The 19,962-nt window shown below is 39.9% G+C and overlaps 1 protein-coding gene across 4 annotated transcripts; it reads left to right on the forward strand.

The window, feature by feature from the left end:
• The first annotated feature begins 759 nt into the window (after window positions 1-759).
• On the forward strand, window positions 760-19,827 carry ZNF287 (zinc finger protein 287). Of its 4 annotated transcripts, XM_077968584.1 has the most exons (7): window positions 837-1,089; window positions 1,857-2,001; window positions 2,114-2,714; window positions 3,414-3,511; window positions 6,212-6,338; window positions 6,830-6,916; window positions 16,307-19,827. In XM_077968584.1, the coding sequence occupies exons 3-7, from the start codon at window positions 2,312-2,314 to the stop codon at window positions 17,875-17,877; spliced, it is 2,286 nt and encodes a 761-aa protein (XP_077824710.1). In that variant the 5' UTR covers window positions 837-1,089; window positions 1,857-2,001; window positions 2,114-2,311; the 3' UTR covers window positions 17,878-19,827. The 4 variants fall into 4 exon arrangements, with proteins under 4 accessions (XP_077824711.1, XP_077824710.1, XP_077824712.1 ...); XM_077968586.1 differs by lacking the exon at window positions 1,857-2,001 and having other exon boundaries at window positions 2,368-2,714; NM_001266709.1 differs by lacking the exon at window positions 1,857-2,001 and having other exon boundaries at window positions 873-1,089; window positions 16,307-18,066.
• Window positions 19,828-19,962: the final 135 nt, after the last annotated feature.

Below are 19,962 nucleotides of genomic sequence, written 5' to 3' on the forward strand. Positions count from 1 at the left end.
CAGCCATCAAATCATCCCAACGGAGGCTACACACATAATGAGGCAAAGGCCCACCCACTCAGTTCCCCTTTTAAATTCCTCATCACGAAATTTATGAGCATAATAAGGTGATTGTTCTTCAAAACCACTAAGTTTTGGGGTGGTTTGTTAATAGAACAGTAGATAACGGGAACACCTTGAATATGTTTTTCTGTCATTTTATTTTTACAGTGTTTTATGTATTTTTGTTTGTGTCTCTTAGAAATAACAGCTACTCGGGAGGCTGAAACAGGAGAATCGCTTGAGCCCAGGAGGCAGAGGTTGCAGTGAGCCAAGCTCGCACCATTGCACTCCAGCCTGGCGGACAGAGCGAGACTCCGTCTCAAAAGAAAAAAGAAAGAAATAACATGGGTTTTTTCCCCCAATCTGAAAGTCTCAGAATCAAATTCCTGAGGAGGAAATGAGAACCTTTAACAGTTAATATGTATGCACAGTAAAGCCCGAAACCGCACGTTAAGTCTTTCTGCCTTCAGACCCACATCTTCCCTGCCCATTTTTCCTCTAGGAAATCTGGCACCCGGTTTTCTCTGGGTAATTGGCGCGGGGCTTCAACTCCCTGCGTTCCTCCAGCTACTGGCACCTCCCTGGCCTCTTAAGACGTCTACCAGACCTGCGTCTGCCCGGGGAAACTTTGAAGTTCCCTTCGGAACCTCGCAGGCTGACAAGCAAGTCAGAGCGATGGGTGGAGGAGGTTGCCATGGAGACAGGTCCAGGGCCAGAGGCGCGGGAGGGGGAGGCCGAAACTCGGGCTCCGATTGGCTCTGCGGGCGCGCAGCGTTCTCCTGGTGCACATGCGCAGTGACGCCGAGGCGAGGTCGCGGCGAGGCAGAGGCGCCGAGGCTTCTGGGCCGGGCTTCTCAGGACCGGGCTGGAACGTGCAGCTCCTGGCCGGGACACTCTGTGCTTTGCAGGGAAGGGAACTGGCGGAGCCCGAGGACCCGCTGCCGCTCAGTACTGAGCCCGCCACGCAGGCGCCTGTGCCAGCGTCGCCATTGTTGCCTGTGGCCTTAGGGCCGCTACGGCTGCCCGTCGGCCGGGTCCCAGCGACAGGTATTGATGTCCGGGCGCAGCGCGCGAGTGTCGGCGCGGTCAGTGACAGCCCTATCCCGTCCACGCGCGGGCTCCCGTGCTCGTGGCCTGCGGGAGGGCAAAGACGGGGTGGAGGCTGCTGTGGGCCCAGTCCCAGCGTTGCGCGTCGCAGGGTCCCCGACTCCCCCGCTGCCCTCGCCCTCGACCCTGCGGCTGAAGAGGAGTAAGAGGCAGAGGGACTTGGCCGGGAAGGGGAGGCGACAGGAGGCAAGGCAAGGCTGTCGCATCTTCTCTGCAGGGCCTTGTAAACAGTTGTGTTTGGCGGCACGACTGTGTCTGAGCAGGGCTCGGAGCTGGAGCCTGGGGACAGGTGGTGTCGGTTCTCCTCCAGATCAGGCCGGTTCTAAGGTTTCCTTCGAGAATCCTTGTTTCCAATATATCCTTAAAGAACTGTCTCCTGTAGAAGCACTTAAAGGACTTCAAGTCACACCAACCTCTTCACTCTTTTCCAGTCCAACCCGCTGGTCTTCCCAGCCCTCTGATAGTGAAAGGCTAGAATCGGCTGGCATTAACATGCAAAGCAGAGAAATGGCTCGCCCTTTCCCCTGACAGTTCCCTTGGGAACCTTGAGCACTGTATTAAGAAGAAATTCTCCTCGTTTCTTCCAAGTAACAGATTCGCTCTGTTGTTGTTGAGAGCCAGTTCAGTCATTACAGCTTCTGTAACATCAGTGACTAAAATAGTGAAACTATTTTCTCTATAAAAATGTTTAATTTTTGTTTCAACAGGTTAGAGGTTTAATCTGTCGTTTTGCTTAGATTCTTTGAGTCATTGCCTCTGACACTACCTTTTTAATAGCAGCTCCATCCCCCACCAACCCCAAGCAGATTGCAGTTCCCTTACAAGTCTAAGGATATAGGGGAGGAAGACAAGGTAAAGCTACGCGTGTTCATCTATGCACACTGCGAGTCTGTTTCTGTGTGTGTATATGTATAGTAGAGTACACCAGGGATTCTTGACCTTGTGGTCCATGCTTGTGTTTCAGGGTCTTTTATCCATCCCTGCAAGTTCTGGGCTCAGAATTTGTCACTAAGGCTGCTAACTCTTCCTTGATTCTGTTCTGCCCTCGGCTGCAGCAGCCTTTGATATAGTGTCCTTGTGACTCTAGCATGAGACTTCAAGCAGTTGGCTCACTACTGGAGAAATAAAGGATATTGCCAGATTGACTCTCCTGTCTGTAGCAATGTTAGCCTCAAGCAAGAGGATGAACAATTCTTCACGTTCCCAAATCCTTCTAAGGTGGAAGTCAGACAAGGCTCAGAGTGGACCCTACAATGTTGAGAAGGAAATCCTTACTTCGAGATTCTTGCGTGACACTGAGACCTGTCGACAGAATTTTAGGAATTTTCCATACCCAGACCTGGCTGGTCCTCGAAAGGCATTGAGTCAACTCCGAGAGCTCTGCCTTAAGTGGCTGAGACCTGAGATTCACTCAAAGGAACAAATTTTGGAGCTGCTGGTGCTGGAGCAATTCCTGACCATCCTGCCTGGTGAGGTTAGGACTTGGGTAAAGTCCCAGTATCCAGAGAGCAGCGAGGAAGCAGTGACTCTGGTGGAGGATTTGACTCAGATTCTAGAAGAGGAAGGTGAGAATCATAGAGCAGAGAGGGGAGGAATCCCTGGGTGGTTAAAGAAGACAACTAGCACATCTGAGCAGCTCCTTTAAAGAAATTGGGGAGAACACTGAGAGGGCCAGGATGCATTTTTTAAAAAGAAAGAAATTGGGGAGAACAAAGGTTAGTGAGTGAGAACAAGGCTTTAACATGAGCTCCATCCATGATGTTCTCCTTCCAGATTGCTTGGGAGCAAACACACATTATCTAAACCCCCAGGAAAAATGTCTTGAAAGAATGACCAGACACAACCAAATTACCACTGTGTGAGCCCTCAGAAAGTACCTGCAGAGGTTTGCACCATTCTACTAATCATTTGCTTTGTGAATTGAATTTTACAATAAAATACTTCCAAAAAAGGAAGAAAGGGTCTAGAGAACATTCCCTTATTAAGAGATAACTCACAAAATTAATATTCTGTAAGGATTTAGTTAAAATGTGAATTTTGTTCATACTCTTTAAGATTTTTAGAGCAAGCTTGTTTTTGAAGTGTGTTTTGATGTCTTAGGACAAGTCATTGGCCCTTTCGTCTGATGCTTTGAAGTAGGAGTGCTGTTTTTTATTTCCTTCTTACTTCTCAATTTAAGAAAGTGTAGGCATCTATTTGGTGAGGGGTTTCCTAGTCTATTCAAAAAGGACTAATCTCCCTCATGACCTCTTTCTCTTCTCTAGCTCCTCAAAACTCTACCCTTTCCCAAGATACCCCAGAGGAAGACCCCAGAGGAAAACATGCTTTCCAGGCAGGATGGCTAAATGACTTGGTGACCAAAGTGAGTGTGACTGTGTTTTCTGATTTTAAGATGCCTTCTTAGTGTGTGAGGACATTTTCTGACCTGGCCCTATAACTACTGTGCCCCCAGAAGCTCTATCAAGGACTTAAGCTCCAGTTTCTCTCCTATGTTATCTTGGTCTGTTAAGGTAGGTGAATGTACTATAAAGAAAAGGGGCTTCCATTCCCTTCCCTTCCCATATGTCTTTCCTTACTTTGACTTTGTCAGCAATATCACATAGAGGATACAGGATTGATCTCCACAGCCAGATGGATTTAGGTTTTGGTTCCTGGCTCTACCACTGGAACTGCAATTTGGGACAAGATACTTAACCTCTCTTAGCCTGAGTTATTCTACTCTCATAAATAGCATTTACCTCTTAGATTGTGAGTATTAAATATTATGAGACTTGTAGTTAGCCTGGATTAAACAATTAATAGATGATTGTTACTATTATTTTTCCTCATTAACAAGTAGTTAAAGGCCATGCATTCTGTCATATTATTGTTGATCATGAATTTATGTATATTTTTTGAGACAGAATCGCACTTTGTTGCCCAGGCTGAAGTGCGGTGGTGCGATCTTGGTCCACTGCAACCTCTACCTCCTGGGTTCAAGTGATTCTCATGCCACAGCCTCTGGAGTAGCTGGGGTTACAGGTGCGCGCCAACATGCCTGCCTAATTTTTGTATTTTGTATTTTTGTATTTTAGTAGAGACAGGGATTCGCCATGTTGGCCATGCTGGTCTTGAACTCCTGACCTCAGGTGATCCACCCGCGTTGACCTCCCAAAGTGCTGGGATTACAGATGTGAGCCACCGTGCCCGGCCATGAGTCTGTATTATTTTAAAGAATAGTAACTCAAGCTACCTTAAGAGAAAGATTTACTGTAAAAATATAACTGGTCTTTCTGAAATTGGAAAGCCTTTGGTAACCAAGTTAAAATGATTATTCATTGATGATGTGAACATTTACCTGGAAAACCTAACAAAATCAAGGGAAAAACTGTTAGAAACACTAATAGAAAAACTGGATAAAATGACTACAGAAAATGACATGCAAAAATTAATCACATATATACATACATATATATCAACATATACACATAAAAATGAGATAAATGATAAAATGAAAAAAATGCTTCCAGTATCACACCCCCCCAAAAAATTTAAAATATCTAAAACTAAGCATAGTATAAATATTGCAGTACTTTCATGTCTAATATTTTGTGGAACATGAAAGAAACCTTAAATATTATAAAGTCACCAGTTCTCCCTAAGTTATAAACTTAATACAAGTTTTAAATCCCAATATGATTTAAAAGAAAAAAATTTTTAAGAGATAGGATCTCACTAAATTGCCCAGGCTGGTCTTAAACTTCTGGCCTCAAAGTGATCCTCCTGCCTTGGCTTCCCAAAGTGTTGGGATTATAGGTATGAGCCACTGCACCTAGCCTCCAATATTATTTTTTAAAGATACAATTATATGCAAAAATAAACACATGGCCAGGCGCAGTGGCTCACACCTGTCATCCCAGCACTTTGGGAGGCGGAGGCAGCTGGATCACCTGAGGTCAGGAGTTTGGAGACCAGCCTGGCCAACATGGCAAAACCCTGTCTCTACTAAAAATACAAAAATTAGCTGGGCATGGTGGCATGCGCCTGTAATCCCAGCTACTCGGGAGGTCACTGCACTCCAGCCTGGGCAACAGAGCAAGACTCTGTCTCAAAAAAAAATAAATAAAAAAGAAACATGTAAGATAATACTATCTTTTTAACAAAAGAAGAGCAAACAAGAAAGGCACTAACCTTACCAGATTGTGAAATGTATTTAACAGTGCAGCAGTTCAACACTGTGATTATTGGCATCTGTTACATTTTTTAAAAGAAAGACTGAATTTAACTATAGAACACATAAAAATATCTTAACATTTTAATTATAATATGTTGGATTTATTCTTAAAGCATAGCTTGAAAAGCAAAACCATTCAACTCTGTGTCATCTGTGTTTAAAATTTAAAACTCAAGTCAGGCATGGTGGATCACTTCTGTAATCTCAACACTTTGGGGAGCTGAGGTGAAGGATCGCTTGAGTTCAGGAGTTTGAGACCAGCCTGGGCAGCATAGCAAAACCCCATCTCTACAAAACAATTTAAAAATTAGCCAACTGTGGTGGTGTGTGCCTGTAGTCCCACCTACTCGGGAGGGTGAGGTGAGAGGATCACTTCTGCCCAGGAGTTCGGGGCTGCAGTGAACAATGGTTGGACCATTGCACTCCAGCCCAGGTGACCAGGCGAGACCCTGTCTCTTTTAAAAAATAATAATAATAAACCTTTTCCTTTTAAAAATGGAGCTGCCACCAATGCATGCACTAGTCCAGCACATGCAACAGAGTGGACCCTGTCTCTTTTAAAAATATTAATAATAAACTTTTTCTTTGTAAAATGGAGCTGCCACCAATGCATGCACGAGTGCCAAGTGAAAATAAATTCTGATCTATTTTCAAACTTCCGTTTAGGGTCATGGAGAGATGCTGTGGGGCTGTCCATATGTCGGGGAAGGGTTTTGACTAGACAACTTCTAGGATCCTACTAAAGCTTAAAATTCTGTGACACTCCCCCAGCATACATACACCCAGTGTCATCCGTGTCCCCTTTGCCATTAGTTCTTGAACTGAGTTAAGTTACACTTGATATTTTAGGAATCGATGACATTCAAAGATGTGGCTGTAGACATCACCCAGGAGGACTGGGAGTTAATGCGTCCTGTGCAGAAGGAATTATACAAGACTGTGACACTACAGAACTATTGGAACATGGTTTCTCTGGGTAAGGATCATCTCTACCCCTCCTCCTCTCAGCCTGTCCCCCCGGGTCTCTTTCTTACACCCGTTGTTAAAAATGGGTTGGCCCTCAGACATGCTTGGCTAAAAATGGGGTCTAGAAATAAATGTTCTTATCTCATTCAAGCACAAGAGTGACTGTTTTACTCCCGTTTCTCAAATGAAAGGTTTTTAAGTGAGAGAACATTAGCAACTGATGCACAGCTTCATAGTGCTGCCACCCGATGCTGCCTTGCCCAGCCTTTGCTACTCTAAAGGAAGGTTTCTTCCTTCACATATCCTCTTAAGTGGCAGGAAATTGTTATCCTGTCTCGGAAAAGGATAACAACCAACAGCCTAATTCTCTTATTAGATCATGTCCATGAACTATTGTTCTCCTACAGAGGTCTGTTCTCTCAGATAGGTAGAAGTCTGGTAATAAAACTTGGAGCAACTGTTTATCTCCAGGATAAAATTCATTATATTCCTCCTGAACAGGACTTACAGTGTACAGACCAACTGTGATTCCCATGTTGGAAGAACCATGGATGGTGATAAAAGAAATTTTAGAAGGCCCTAGTCCAGGTGAGAAACAGAAAGCACATGAGCTTCTTTGCATTTAAGAATCTATATCCTAAGTGTGGTGAGATATGCATTTTAAATATGACCAGGTCACTTTTTGCAAAGGCTTTCTAGCCTGTGAAGAACACTGAGCTGTTTGGTGTTGCTTCTTTACAGAGGCCTCTTCAGGAAGAGCTTCCTAAGATCACTATTAACACACTTTTCCCGTGTCTCTTCTCATTTTATCCTTCTACATGACCTCTAGGTCTCATCTCTTAGGGCTTTGTCTAGGGCTTTCATTGTGCCATGTTCCCCTTCCTCTAGATTTAAACATGCATGAATGCCCCCTAAAAATTTAAATGTTAAACCTTCTTCTTTTTGAGTTTCTTTTATTCTGTTCACTGACAAATCCCTACATCCCCCTGCCTTCACTTTTCTAAATCATCCCTTTCTTTTTTATTTTCGAATTACTTTAAAGATAATATATTCACGATTCACAATTTTTAAAAATGTATAAAGCAAAATATATATAAAAATATATATATAAATTACCCACCTGAATACCACATTCACCCAGTTCCTACATCTCCCTAGCATGTGACCGCTGTCATTAGAGCATGTCCATGAACCACTGTTTTCCTGTAGAAGTCTGTCCTCCCACATAAGTAGAAGTCAGGTAATAAAGTTTGAACAACTGTTGTCTCCAGGATAAAAGTGTGGCAATAAACAGTTGTTAGAGATGTTTATTTTGCTTTGAGTTTTTTGCATGTAAAGTCAATATAAAAATAGTTTTTCTCCATTTTTAATATGAATGGTAGCATACTATACATACTGTTTTGTACCTTGCTTTTTTAACTTAAAAGTATATCTTGAAAAGCCTTCCAAATGAGTATGTAAAGAGCTTCCTCATTTCTCTTTTTATATCTGCATCATATTTTTATTATTGAACTTGTTCCTTAGTCATGGACTTTTTCATTCTCACTCCTTGCTTATTCCCTCCACAGTAACTTCATTTTAAACAATTTCAAACCTACACAGGCACATTACATTAATCACTTATGTACTGTCTACTTGGAATCACTAATTATCATCGTTTAGCCACTTTTGCTCTATCTCTCTACAAAGGTTTTTGCACTGAGCCATTTTAATAGACATCATGACAACCCCTAAATACCTTCTAAGAACATGAACATTCTTCTACATAAGCATGATACCATTCTCTCACTCTAGATATTTAACATTTATATAATAGTGTCATCAAATGTATAGTCAAATATTCAGATTTTTCCCAACTGTCCCAAAAACATCCTTTATAGATATTTTTCTCCCCAATACAGGATCCAGTCAGGAATCACATGTTCCACTTGTTTATCTCGTATCTTTAGTACCTTTTAATAGAGAAATGTTCCCCAGCCTTTTTTCTTTTTTAAAAAAAGTCTTTCATGATATTGACATTTTTTAAAGGATCCAAGCCAGTTTTTTTTAATGACCTACAGTTTAGATTTGCCTCATTGTTTCCTAAAGATTAGTCAGTTTAAAGATTTTACCAAGAATATTTGAAAGGTGATATGTATCTTCCATTGCATTTCCTCAGGAGGTACATAGTGGTAATTCATCTCATCATTGGTGATGCTCAGTTTGGTTAAGGTGGTGTCTACAGGATCTCTCCTTTTTAAAGGTGCATTCTTTATGATTAATAAGTAATCTGTGGAGTGATACTTTGAGGTCACATGACTATTCCTCGATAATCTTTTACTTAAAATTTTTAGCATCCATTTGATTATCTTTGCATTGTTATATTGCTGGTTGCAAATGGTGATTTTCGTTTTTGTTGTTTTTGAGATGGAGTTTCACTCTTGTTGCCCAGGCTGGAGTGCAATGGCGTGATCGCCTCTCACTGCAACCTCTGCCTCCTGGGTTCAAGCAATTCTCCTGCCTCAGCTTCCAGAGTAGCTGGGGTTAGAAGCATGTGCCACCACACCCAGCTAGTTTTTGTATTTTTAGTAGAGACAGGGTGTCACCATGTTGGCCAGGCTGGTCTCAAACTCCTGACTTCAGGTGATCCACCTGCCTTGGCCTCCCAAAGTACTGAGATTACAGGCGTGAGCCACCATGCCCAGCTGCAAAATGGTGATTTTCTAATTCAGTCATCTTTTCTAAATGATTAACAGCATTCTTCATTAAAGAATAGCTATTTTGGCCGGGTACGCCTGTAATCCCAGCACTTTAGGAGGCCAAGGTGGGCGGATCACGAAGTCAGGAGTTCGAGACCAGCCTGGCCAACACAGTGAAACTCTGTATCTACTGAAAATACAAAAATTACCTGGGTGTGGTGGCGGGTGCCTGTAATCCCAGCTACTTGGGAGGCTGAGGCAGGAGAATCACTTGAACCCAGGAGGCGGAGGTTGCAGTGAGCCAAGATTGTGCCACTGCACTCCAGCCTAGGCAACAGAGCTAGACTCCATCTCAAAAAAAACAAAAAAGAATAGCTCTCCTTCCCTCACCCCATTTTTATGTATATACCACTGTGGACTAATGGAAATTTTTAAAATTCAATATATGATTAGTTGGCCAGGCACGGTGGCTCACTCCTGTAATCTCAGCACTTTAGGAGGCCAAGGTAGGTGGATCACTTGAGGTCAGGAGTTTGAGACCAGCCTGGTCAACATGGTAAAACCCTGTCTCTACTAAAAATAATAATAATAATAATACAAAAATTAGCTGGGCATGGTGGTGCGTGCCTGTAGTCCCAGCTACTGGGGATGCTGAGGAAGGAGAATCCCGCTTGAACTCGGGAGGTGGAGATTGCAGGGAGCCAAGATTGTGGCACTGCACTCTAGCCTGGGCAACAGAGCGAGACTCCATTTCAAAAAAGAAAAAGGAAAAATATATATATATGTATGTATATTTATGTATTATTAGTCCATTAATTCCAGTTTTTACATTTTGTTTTGTGTTTTTGATGCTCAATTGTTCCAAATTTGGGCACTCTAGCATCAAAGAAAGTCCAGCATCTTTTTGACATGTCCCAATTAGTCTTCATCCATTTCCTTGCTTTCTGGCACAACCAGATGTTCTTTAGGCTCACCTTATGCTCACCTTAGACTTGGGATTTCTCCAAGGAATCCTGATTCATTTTAGTAGGGAATGGTACTTAGAAACCAAGATCTGGGCCATAAGTGTATTCACTGTTTAATGGTATCATTGCTACTGTTCAGTGGATAGAGCTAGGAAGTTTGTGTGTGTGTGTGTGTTTGTGTGTGTTTATGCATGTGTACATGTGTGTTAGTTCTTTTAAGTCAGGAGTTCATACTTAAACTCCAATTCAAATCTAACACAACAAGGATATTCCATTTTATATATTCCCATTTTCCATTTTGTATCTCCTGTCTCATGCAGTGAATAACCTAGTTTCCAACATCAGCATATTTACTTATTTGCTGTATCATATGTTACACACAAAAATAGTTTCAAATTTACATCACTATAACAAACAGTCTAGAAAGTTCAAGATTTCTTTGAAGTCCTTTTTGTCCTTAGAATATATACCACTAAGGATAGTGTTTTCTTGCTTTTTAAAATTATTTTTAATTTACATTTTTGAGTATGCGAAAACAGTAACATGGCTGATAACTCAAAAACTATATAGAAAGGTATACATTTCCTTTCCTTCTGCTCTCTTTCCACCTACTCCCTATAGGTAACCATGATCATCAGTTTCTGGTGTATCCTTCCTATGTTTCTCTTTGCAAAAATAAATTATTAATATATTATCTTCTTTTGTATACGAAAGAAGTATACTATGTATATTCTTGCATCTTGCTTTGTTATTCCATTTTTTATTTTATTTTATTATTTTATTTTATTTTATTGCTGTTGTTGAGACAGAGTCTCACTCTGTCACCCAAGCTGGAGTGCAATGGTATGACCATGGCTCACTGCAACCTCTATCTCCTGCATTCAAGCGATCCTTCCACCTCAGCCTCCTGAGTAGCTGGGAGTACAGGTGTGTGCCACCATGCCCAGATAATTTTTGTATTTTTTGCAGAGCAGGGTCTTGCTATGTTTCCCAGACTGGTCTCAATTTCTGGGCTCAAGCGATCCACCTGTCTTGGCCTCCAGTGCTGAGATTACAGGTGTGAGCCATGGCGCCCAGCCATTATTCCATTTTTTAAATCTAAGACACTGACTTCTTATATATCCACCAATATGGATGCTAGTATACAACAGTGAATTAAATAATAATGACAGATATGATATGGCCAGGCACAGTGGCTCACACCTGTAACCCCAACACTTTGGGAGGCTGAGGCAGGCAGATCGCTTGAACTCAGGAATTTGAGACCACCCTGGGCAACATAGTGAGACCTGTCTCTACTAAAAAAAATTTTTTTAATTAACTGGTCGTGGTGATTCATGACTATAGTCCCAGCTTCAGGGAGACTGAAGTGAGAGGATAACTTGAGCCCGGGAGATCAAGGCTGCAGTGAGCCAAGGTCGCACCACTGCATTCCCACTGGGTGAGAGAGTAATACTCTGTCTCAAAAAAAAAAAAAAAAAAAATGCTACCTTAGAGTGAATTGTTTCACTTTTTTAAAAAACTAACTTTGGTCATTAGGTATTTTAAGGGTCATAAACTTTAAAAGCTAATTATTCTCTATAATTTATCGCCTTATATGCCTTAGTTGGCAAAATACAAAATACACCTACAGCACACTAAATTCTCTGGGGAACACATTCTGCACACTCTAGGCACTGAGAAAACATACAGAGTATGGAAATAAGCCTGGATTAGAGTCAGGATAGTCTTCTGGGAGATACTTGCAGTCTGAAGTCACTTCTCAACATGAAGAGTTTTTTAGATCATCAGAGAGCACAAATTTGGGCTCTGAATACTCAAGAAAGGGCAATGTATGGTTATGCATTTGGAGAGGGGGGGATTTTTCTCCCTCCAAAGAGCACCAAGACTGAGAAAGACAGTTCCTTTTTTCCTTCTGGACAGTGAGGTTTTGGGGTTTTGTTTTTTTAGCCTAGCCTGTTCTTACATAGTGTGTAGTCCTCTGTTCAAGGGACTCCTGTCAGCCTCCTCTCCTTGGCTGGGCCCCAGCCTTTGTCTTCTAGCCCCAGAATCCCTTGTACCCTCAGAATGGAAGCTTAAGGTCATCAAACATGATTGAAGAGCTATCTCAGGCAGTCAACTTCAGCTATTACTCACTTCTTGCCTTCCTGCTTTTACTTAATTTTTGGCCTGTGAGGATTTTGCTTTCTTGCCAGCTCAGAGATATATAGTAAGTTGAATCTACCTTTAGTTAGGGTACTTCAGGAAGTAGGTTAGTCATACTTCAGGAAATGGAAACTTTGATAATTAACAAACAGAATAGTAGTATTGGTTTGATGGCCATTACTGTCTCAGATCTTTTATAGTTCTTTATGTTTATATTTTATGGTTTATAGTTCTTTATGTTTATACAGTACTTTGCCATTCTTTGAGGCTCATTTCAAATCACACTTCTCCCACTGAAGCTTTCCTTGATTACCTGAGTCAACATTAATCTCCTCTGTTTGGAAATATTATACCACTGTTTGTCCTTATTAACCAAGGGATAACACTTCTAACCAATCCTTTCTGGTTTTAGTGATAAACATGTATTTAAACCCTGCTTAATGATCTGTTTCAGAAGTTTTGGTAAACTAATTTGTTTAAAAATGTGCATTTATCAGCCGGGCGCAGTGACTCTTGCCTGTAATCCCAGCACTTTGAGAGGCTGAGGCGGGTGGATCACCTGAGGTCAGGAGTTCAAGACCAGCCTGACCAACGTGGAGAAACCCTATCTACTAAAAATACAAAATTAGCCAGGCGTAGTGGCACATGCCTGTAATCGCAGCTACTCAGGAGGCTGAGGCAAGAGAATCGCTTGAACCCGGGAGGTGGAGGTTGTGGTGAGCCGAGATCGCACCATTGCACTCCAACCTGGGCAACGAAAGCAAAACTCCATATCAAAAAAAAAAGTGTGTTTATAGTAGCAACTTATTCCTGGTCATTATTCAGTCTTTCACTTTAAGTTTGTTAATTATAACTTTAGTACTTTTCAGTTGTATGTACAATCTGTCATAGACTGATACTGATTACACAGAAGTTGAATTCAGCTTCTGGTATTATCTCATCTCTTTTTTGTGTGTATACACACCTACTTGTACAGTCCATCCACATTCTCATTTTCTTCTGGGGAGGGGAATAACAAATCCTGGTTTGAGAAAGTTGGTTTATAAATTTTTTTCTTTCATGAAAGTAATATAACTATTTTCTATGTTTCTTTATTACTTTTTATTTTGCTACACCTACTGGAATGGAATATAACTACTTACTAGTAATAAATAGCAACAAAAGTAATATAGCAAATTTATTGAAAATTAGAAACTAGAAACGAAAACCTATATCATTATTAGCATTTTGGTAATTTTTTTTCCACTTCTGATGTGTTTTCATGCTTGTTATGATACTCTTTTTCATTTAACATTACTCCTAAACATTTTCTTATATAAACTATGATTTTGTATTTGAATAAAAGTAAAAAAAGTCGTTTGTAAATTCAAGCAGTACAAGGAAGCAAATATTAAGTGTACCTCTCTCCTCAGTCATGACCAGGACCTTCTCCCCTTAGATTACGTGTGTGTGTTGGGGGGGGGTGGTGTGTGTGTGTCTATCTGTGTGTAACACAAATAGCATATCTTTACACAGGATGTTGCTCTACATTTTTTTACACACCTGCTTTTTTTTTCACTTAATGTATCCTGCACACTTTTTCATGTCAATGTACCTAGACCTACCTAATTATCAGTTATCAATATTCTGTTATCCCTTATTCTATTAATAACTAGTCCCTTACTGATGATGTAGCTGTCATTTTCAATTACTGCATATTACTCAATTGAATAGATATATTTGTAAAGGTATTATACTGTGATTTGCCTCTTAGAAAGTTTCTGAAATATTTAGTACCATTTTTGCTATATTATAAATTCTGTATTTGATTAAATTACATTATGTAATTCTTGATATTTGCAAGTTATATGTTTCCCACCTGGTTTCAAAGGATAGAGGTTGTAACTTAAATTTTGTGTTAAATAATTATACAAGAAACTTAATAGGCAGCAACAAATACACATTTGACTGCCTTATTACAGCCAGGTTCGATTGAGGGTCAACCTTTTTGGTTTGGTTTGGTTTGGTGTGTGTGTGTTTGGTTATGTGTATGCATGCACATCTGTGTACACTTTGATTTGAGTTCACCTTTTTACATGTTAATGTCATTTATTTTACCATTTCAGTTGAGTCGCCACCATATCCAGAGTCTTGGGCCATTTTTAAAGGAAATGTGTAAGAAGGATAAACTATTTCCAGAATTTGCACCTAGGTTGGAAATATAAGAAATGTACAGAATTGTGAATTACAGTCATGTGCTGCATAATGATTTTTTGGTCAACAACAAATTGCATGTATGACAGTGGTCCCATAAGACAACAATGGAGCATATATAGAAGCCTGATATATAAGCACTTGATATTTGTATTGCAGATCAAGTAGGGGAAATTATTGATATTCAGTAATAGTGCTGGTACATTTAGCTTTCCATGTTTAAAAAAAGAAAATATATGTATATCATCTAGGTTCATATAAGTATACCCTATGATGTTCACACAGGGATGAAATTGACCCAACACCGCATTTCTCAGAACGTATCCTCATTGTTAAGCAATCCATGACTGTACTCATATAAAGCCAAGTTCTGTCATGAGCCCAATACTATATTAGGTTGAACCATATAGGGTTACTGACATTCAGCCATTTTGACTTATAAAAAAAGGCAATTTCCTATATGATTCAACCTAATCTATATTTTATTTTATTTTTTTGAAGACAGGATCTTGCTCTGTCATCCAGGCTAGAGTGCAGTGGGGCGATCATGGCTCACTGCAACCTCCACCTCCCAGGCTCAAGCAATTCTCATGCCTTAGCCTCCCAGGTAGCTGGGACTACAGGCGCACACCACCACATCTGTCTAAATTTTTCTATTTTTAGTAGAGATAGAATTTCGCCATGATGGCCAGGCTGGTCTCGAACTCCTGACCTCAAGTGATCCACCTGCCTTGGCCTCCCAAAGTGCTGGGATTACAGGAGAAAGCCACAGAGCTTGGCCTCTAATCTGTATTTTAAATTCAAAGAAGCATTGTAGAGAGAAATATGAGTTGGACTATAAACAGCTTTTTTAATAGGTGGAGAAGGCATCGTAAGAGAAGGCCTAGAGTCTAGGATTAGCATGGCATCTAGAGAATATTATGAAGCGTAGTGGATAACTTTAGGCCGAGTGTGGCAGCCCATACCTGTAACCCTAGCACTTTGGGAGGCTGAGGCAGGCAGACCACCTGAGGCCAGGAGTTTGAGGCCAGCCTGGCCAACATGGTGAAACCGTGTCTCTATTAAAAATACAAAAATTAGCTGGGCATGGTGGTTACTGCCTGTAATCCCAGCTATTCAGGAGTCTGAGGCACGAAAATTACGTGAACCTGGGAGGCAGAGGTTGCAGTAAGCCAAGATGGCACAGAGTCTGTCTCCAAAAAAAAAAAAAAAAAAAAAAAAATAGCGGATAACTTTAAATTAAGCTGAACATGAGTTGTAGTAGGAGACAGAATAGAATAGAAAGGGCTTAGTTATTCTGGGATTGAATGCCAAGTGGAGGTATTCTAAACTTTTTCACTTTTATAGTTTAAGCCACTAGTCCTTAAACTTTGGTAGGTAGCAAAACTGCTGGGTTTAATAAAATAGATTACTCAGCTCTACTGCCAGAGTTTCTGATTCAGTATGTCTGGGTGAGACCCAACAATGTTAACACATTTCTTGATGATAGTGATGCTTATGCTGCTAGTGGGAGGACTACCTTGAAAACCATTGTTTTAGGCTATGGGAGATTTACTAGAGATATTTGAGCATAGAAAGCACTTGGTGAAATTGCTTTAGGAATATTATGTGGAATTGTGCAGAGCAGATTGGAAGAGAGAGTGATGAGAGTCAGCATGTCTACTTTATGAACCCATTACATAAATTAATCCATGAAGCCATCCCAAGTTATCCCACACAGTGTTATCACTGTTTTGGTTTCTCTTAGCTCTGTCACCTGACTTAATCTGTTTTATTCCCTCTGTGTCCATGTTGAATATGAAGAACCTGTCTGTTTTCAACAACTTAGTCTCCCTTTTTTTTGCCCTTTTTGTCTCCTTTCCCAAATTTGAAAGGCCATGATGATGACGTTTTCAGAGCTGTTCTCTTTGGGCATTTTATCTATGTTTATTATTTTGTTTCTATTTTGGCAGTTTCCTCTCTCAAAATAAAGACTTTTTATATTTTTTTTATTTCAGAATGGGAAACTAAAGTTCAAGCATGTACTCCAGTGGAGAATATGTCTAAACTCACAAAGGAAGAAACCCAGACCATCAAATTAGAAGACTCATATGACTACAATGATAGATTACAGAGGCGAGCAACAGGTGGCTTCTGGAAATTTCACACTAATGAAAGAGGTTTCAGTTTGAAGTCAGTCCTTTCACAAGAAGATGATCCTACAGAAGAATGTCTTAGTAAATATGATATATATAGAAATAATTTTGAAAAGCATTCAAACCTAATTGTACAGTTTGATACCCAATTAGATAATAAAACTTCTGTGTATAATGAAGGCAGGGCAACCTTCAATCATGTCTCATATGGTATTGTACATAGGAAAATACTTCCTGGAGAGAAGCCTTACAAGTGTAATGTGTGTGGGAAAAAATTTAGGAAATACCCTTCCCTCCTGAAACACCAAAGTACCCATGCCAAAGAGAAATCGTATGAATGTGAAGAATGTGGGAAGGAGTTTAGGCATATTTCATCCCTCATTGCACATCAGAGAATGCACACTGGAGAAAAACCATATGAATGCCACCAGTGTGGTAAAGCCTTCAGCCAGCGTGCACACCTTACTATACATCAGAGAATTCATACTGGAGAGAAACCCTATAAGTGTGATGACTGTGGGAAAGACTTTAGTCAGCGTGCACACCTTACCATCCATCAAAGGACACATACTGGAGAGAAACCATATAAATGCTTGGAATGTGGTAAAACCTTCAGTCACAGTTCATCACTGATTAATCATCAGAGAGTTCATACTGGAGAAAAACCTTATATATGCAATGAATGTGGGAAGACTTTCAGTCAGAGTACACACCTTCTTCAGCATCAAAAAATACATACTGGGAAGAAACCATATAAATGCAATGAATGTTGGAAAGTGTTTAGTCAGAGTACTTACCTTATTCGACATCAGAGAATTCATTCTGGAGAGAAGTGTTATAAATGTAATGAATGTGGAAAAGCCTTTGCTCATTCCTCAACCCTTATTCAACATCAAACCACTCACACTGGAGAGAAATCCTATATATGTAATATATGTGGGAAAGCCTTCAGCCAGAGTGCAAATCTTACTCAACATCATAGAACACATACTGGAGAGAAACCATATAAATGCAGTGTGTGTGGGAAAGCATTCAGCCAGAGTGTGCACCTTACTCAACATCAGAGGATTCATAATGGAGAAAAACCCTTTAAATGCAATATATGTGGGAAAGCATATAGACAAGGTGCAAATCTTACTCAGCATCAAAGGATTCATACTGGAGAGAAACCCTATAAATGTAATGAATGTGGGAAAGCTTTCATTTATTCCTCATCGCTTAATCAACATCAGAGAACTCATACTGGAGAGAGACCCTATAAATGTAATGAATGTGATAAGGATTTTAGCCAGAGAACATGCCTTATTCAACACCAGAGAATTCACACAGGAGAGAAACCCTATGCATGTCGTACATGTGGTAAAACCTTCACCCAGAGTACAAACCTTATTCAGCATCAACGTGTTCATACAGGTGCCAAACATCGTAATTAATGGATAAGGGAAACTTCAAATAGGTTTTACAACTTCATTTCAATTTTATTTTGTGCATTCTGTGTGTCAGAATATTCAGAAGAAATCCGAAGAAGTGCAATATGTTAGATACCACTCAGCAGAAGTATCAGAAGTAGTGGTAGGGATATAACCTATTTAGATTTAATGTGAAATTTAAGAAGGAAACTTGACTTCTTAACCTTTATTTGATATGAGTTTAATTCATTACAGAAAGAAACCCTGTGAAGGGTGTTCAGAAACATAACTCATCAACTCTTTATTTCAAGTACAGTCATCCCTCAGTATACTCGGGGGATTGGTTCCAGGACCACCCATGTACACCAAAATCTACCCATACTCAAGTTGCACGGTCAGCCTGGTGGAACCTGTGTATATGAAAAACCCTACATCTACGCAGGTTTCCCATCCCTGAATAATGTGCTTTCAAACTCTGTTCAGTTGAAAAAAAAAAATTCCAGTATACATGGATCTGTACAGTTCAAATGTGTTGTTCAAGGGTCAACTGTACATCCTGATGAGGCCTTATGAATGTAACTTGGGAAGGTGTCCATCAAGTAGAGATTTCACACCAGAGAGTGATCTTAAAATTACAGAAAAGAGAAAGCTGCTTTCAGGCCTTTTATTCCCAGCTTTGAAGCCTTAAAATATGTAAAGGATTCCTTTCCCTTTTTTACTTCCCCTTCTCCTGTTATGCCATAACTGCCATATGGAGCCAGTAGGTTTGAAAAAAACAGTTCAAAGTATTTTAAAGATTTCTATATGACCACTGTTTGGTTACACCTTCCCTCACATATCGAAATATTAAAGAGAAGCTTAATGAAAGATATGATAGAAACTAATGTGTATATAACATTAGATGTGTAGAGATTTAGTTAAACAGGCAAAAATTACATGCTCCAAGCTTAAATGAATTTTTAATACACATTAGCCTTGATTTTACTAGGTTTTGACATTCAAGGTCATCCTGAAGGAAAAAAGTAGGTATAAGGTATACAGTTCGCATTTTTTTCATCTGACTCCTAAATTTATACTTTAGATTTCTCTGTGACTGTTTTACTATGGAAAGTTCATTTCTTCCACTTAAACACATTTCTTGAGTGTCTACTATGCCTAGGTCCCAGACTTCCTAATTGGATCCTTTCAAGGCTTGTTACAGTGCTGAAAATCACAGGTGGTTTACACAACAGAAAGATTTCCAGAGCAATGAGAGAGTGAGGATGTGATATTTGGTCATGGGATGAGCATAAGCAACCTGCTAAAATGGGTTGCCAAATGCTACCTACATCCCAAGAGAAGGAAGTGGAAGTAATAGTGTAGCTATATAAATAATGTGAGAAAAAATAAATAATGGAGATGAGATTTGAGTTCACTGCAGAATGTGGGTTAGGGGAAAAGGTGAAATTTTAATGGAGTGAGGAAAAAAATACATAGATAATTGCTATAACATGAAATGTAATTAGACTTGCTTTGCCTATAAAATGAGTGGCTAAATAAAAAAGAATTCAGCCTGAATATTAGAAGAAACTAAAAACAAAGTGACTGATTTTTAAGGAATAATTGGAAGCCTGACACTCCCTCATACATGCAAGTAAAATAGAGGTTACTCTTAACATGTCAGGAAAAAATTTAATTGGCAAAAGCACTGATGCAGTAATCATTAAACAATGATAACTGGATTTGTGGGTCTTAAAAGGAAAACTGGCAGAAATGCAAATAGGAATAGATAAAAATACTATTGTATTTCATATTTACAGCATTCCACTACCAGAATATAAGGCCATATTCTGATAACTGAGATTTCATTGTGCTCATATTTGTTTCTCCAGTCCCTTGCATAATAGTGCATAGTCAATACATGGTTGAATTAATGAATAAATTATATAAATTAGATTTCAGTAATAAAGTAGAATTGACTGGCATGGAGTGAAAGTTGGCATAACTAAAAATACTTTTGTGCATATATCAAAGAAATGTTCAACAAATAACATTTACTTGGGAACTGCTTAAAAGTAGTGAATCAGATTTCATGGGACATCCTTGTACAGGAAGTTTTCCTGAGCTAAA

The sequence above is a fragment of the Macaca mulatta genome, chromosome 16 (genome assembly GCF_049350105.2).
Source record: "Macaca mulatta isolate MMU2019108-1 chromosome 16, T2T-MMU8v2.0, whole genome shotgun sequence".
NCBI classification, from domain to species: domain Eukaryota; kingdom Metazoa; phylum Chordata; class Mammalia; order Primates; family Cercopithecidae; genus Macaca; species Macaca mulatta.

What these genes read in the sequence shown, in the direction of transcription:
- ZNF287 (XM_077968584.1), top strand. Translation starts at nt 2,312, where the DNA reads ATGTTAGCCTCAAGCAAGAGGATGAACAATTCTTCACGTTCCCAAATC. An exon ending in TAAATGACTTGGTGACCAAA is followed by an intron (nt 3,512 to 6,211) that starts GTGAGTGTGACT and finishes TTGATATTTTAG; the next exon opens with GAATCGATGACATTCAAAGA. An exon ending in TTGGAACATGGTTTCTCTGG is followed by an intron (nt 6,339 to 6,829) that starts GTAAGGATCATC and finishes CCTCCTGAACAG; the next exon opens with GACTTACAGTGTACAGACCA.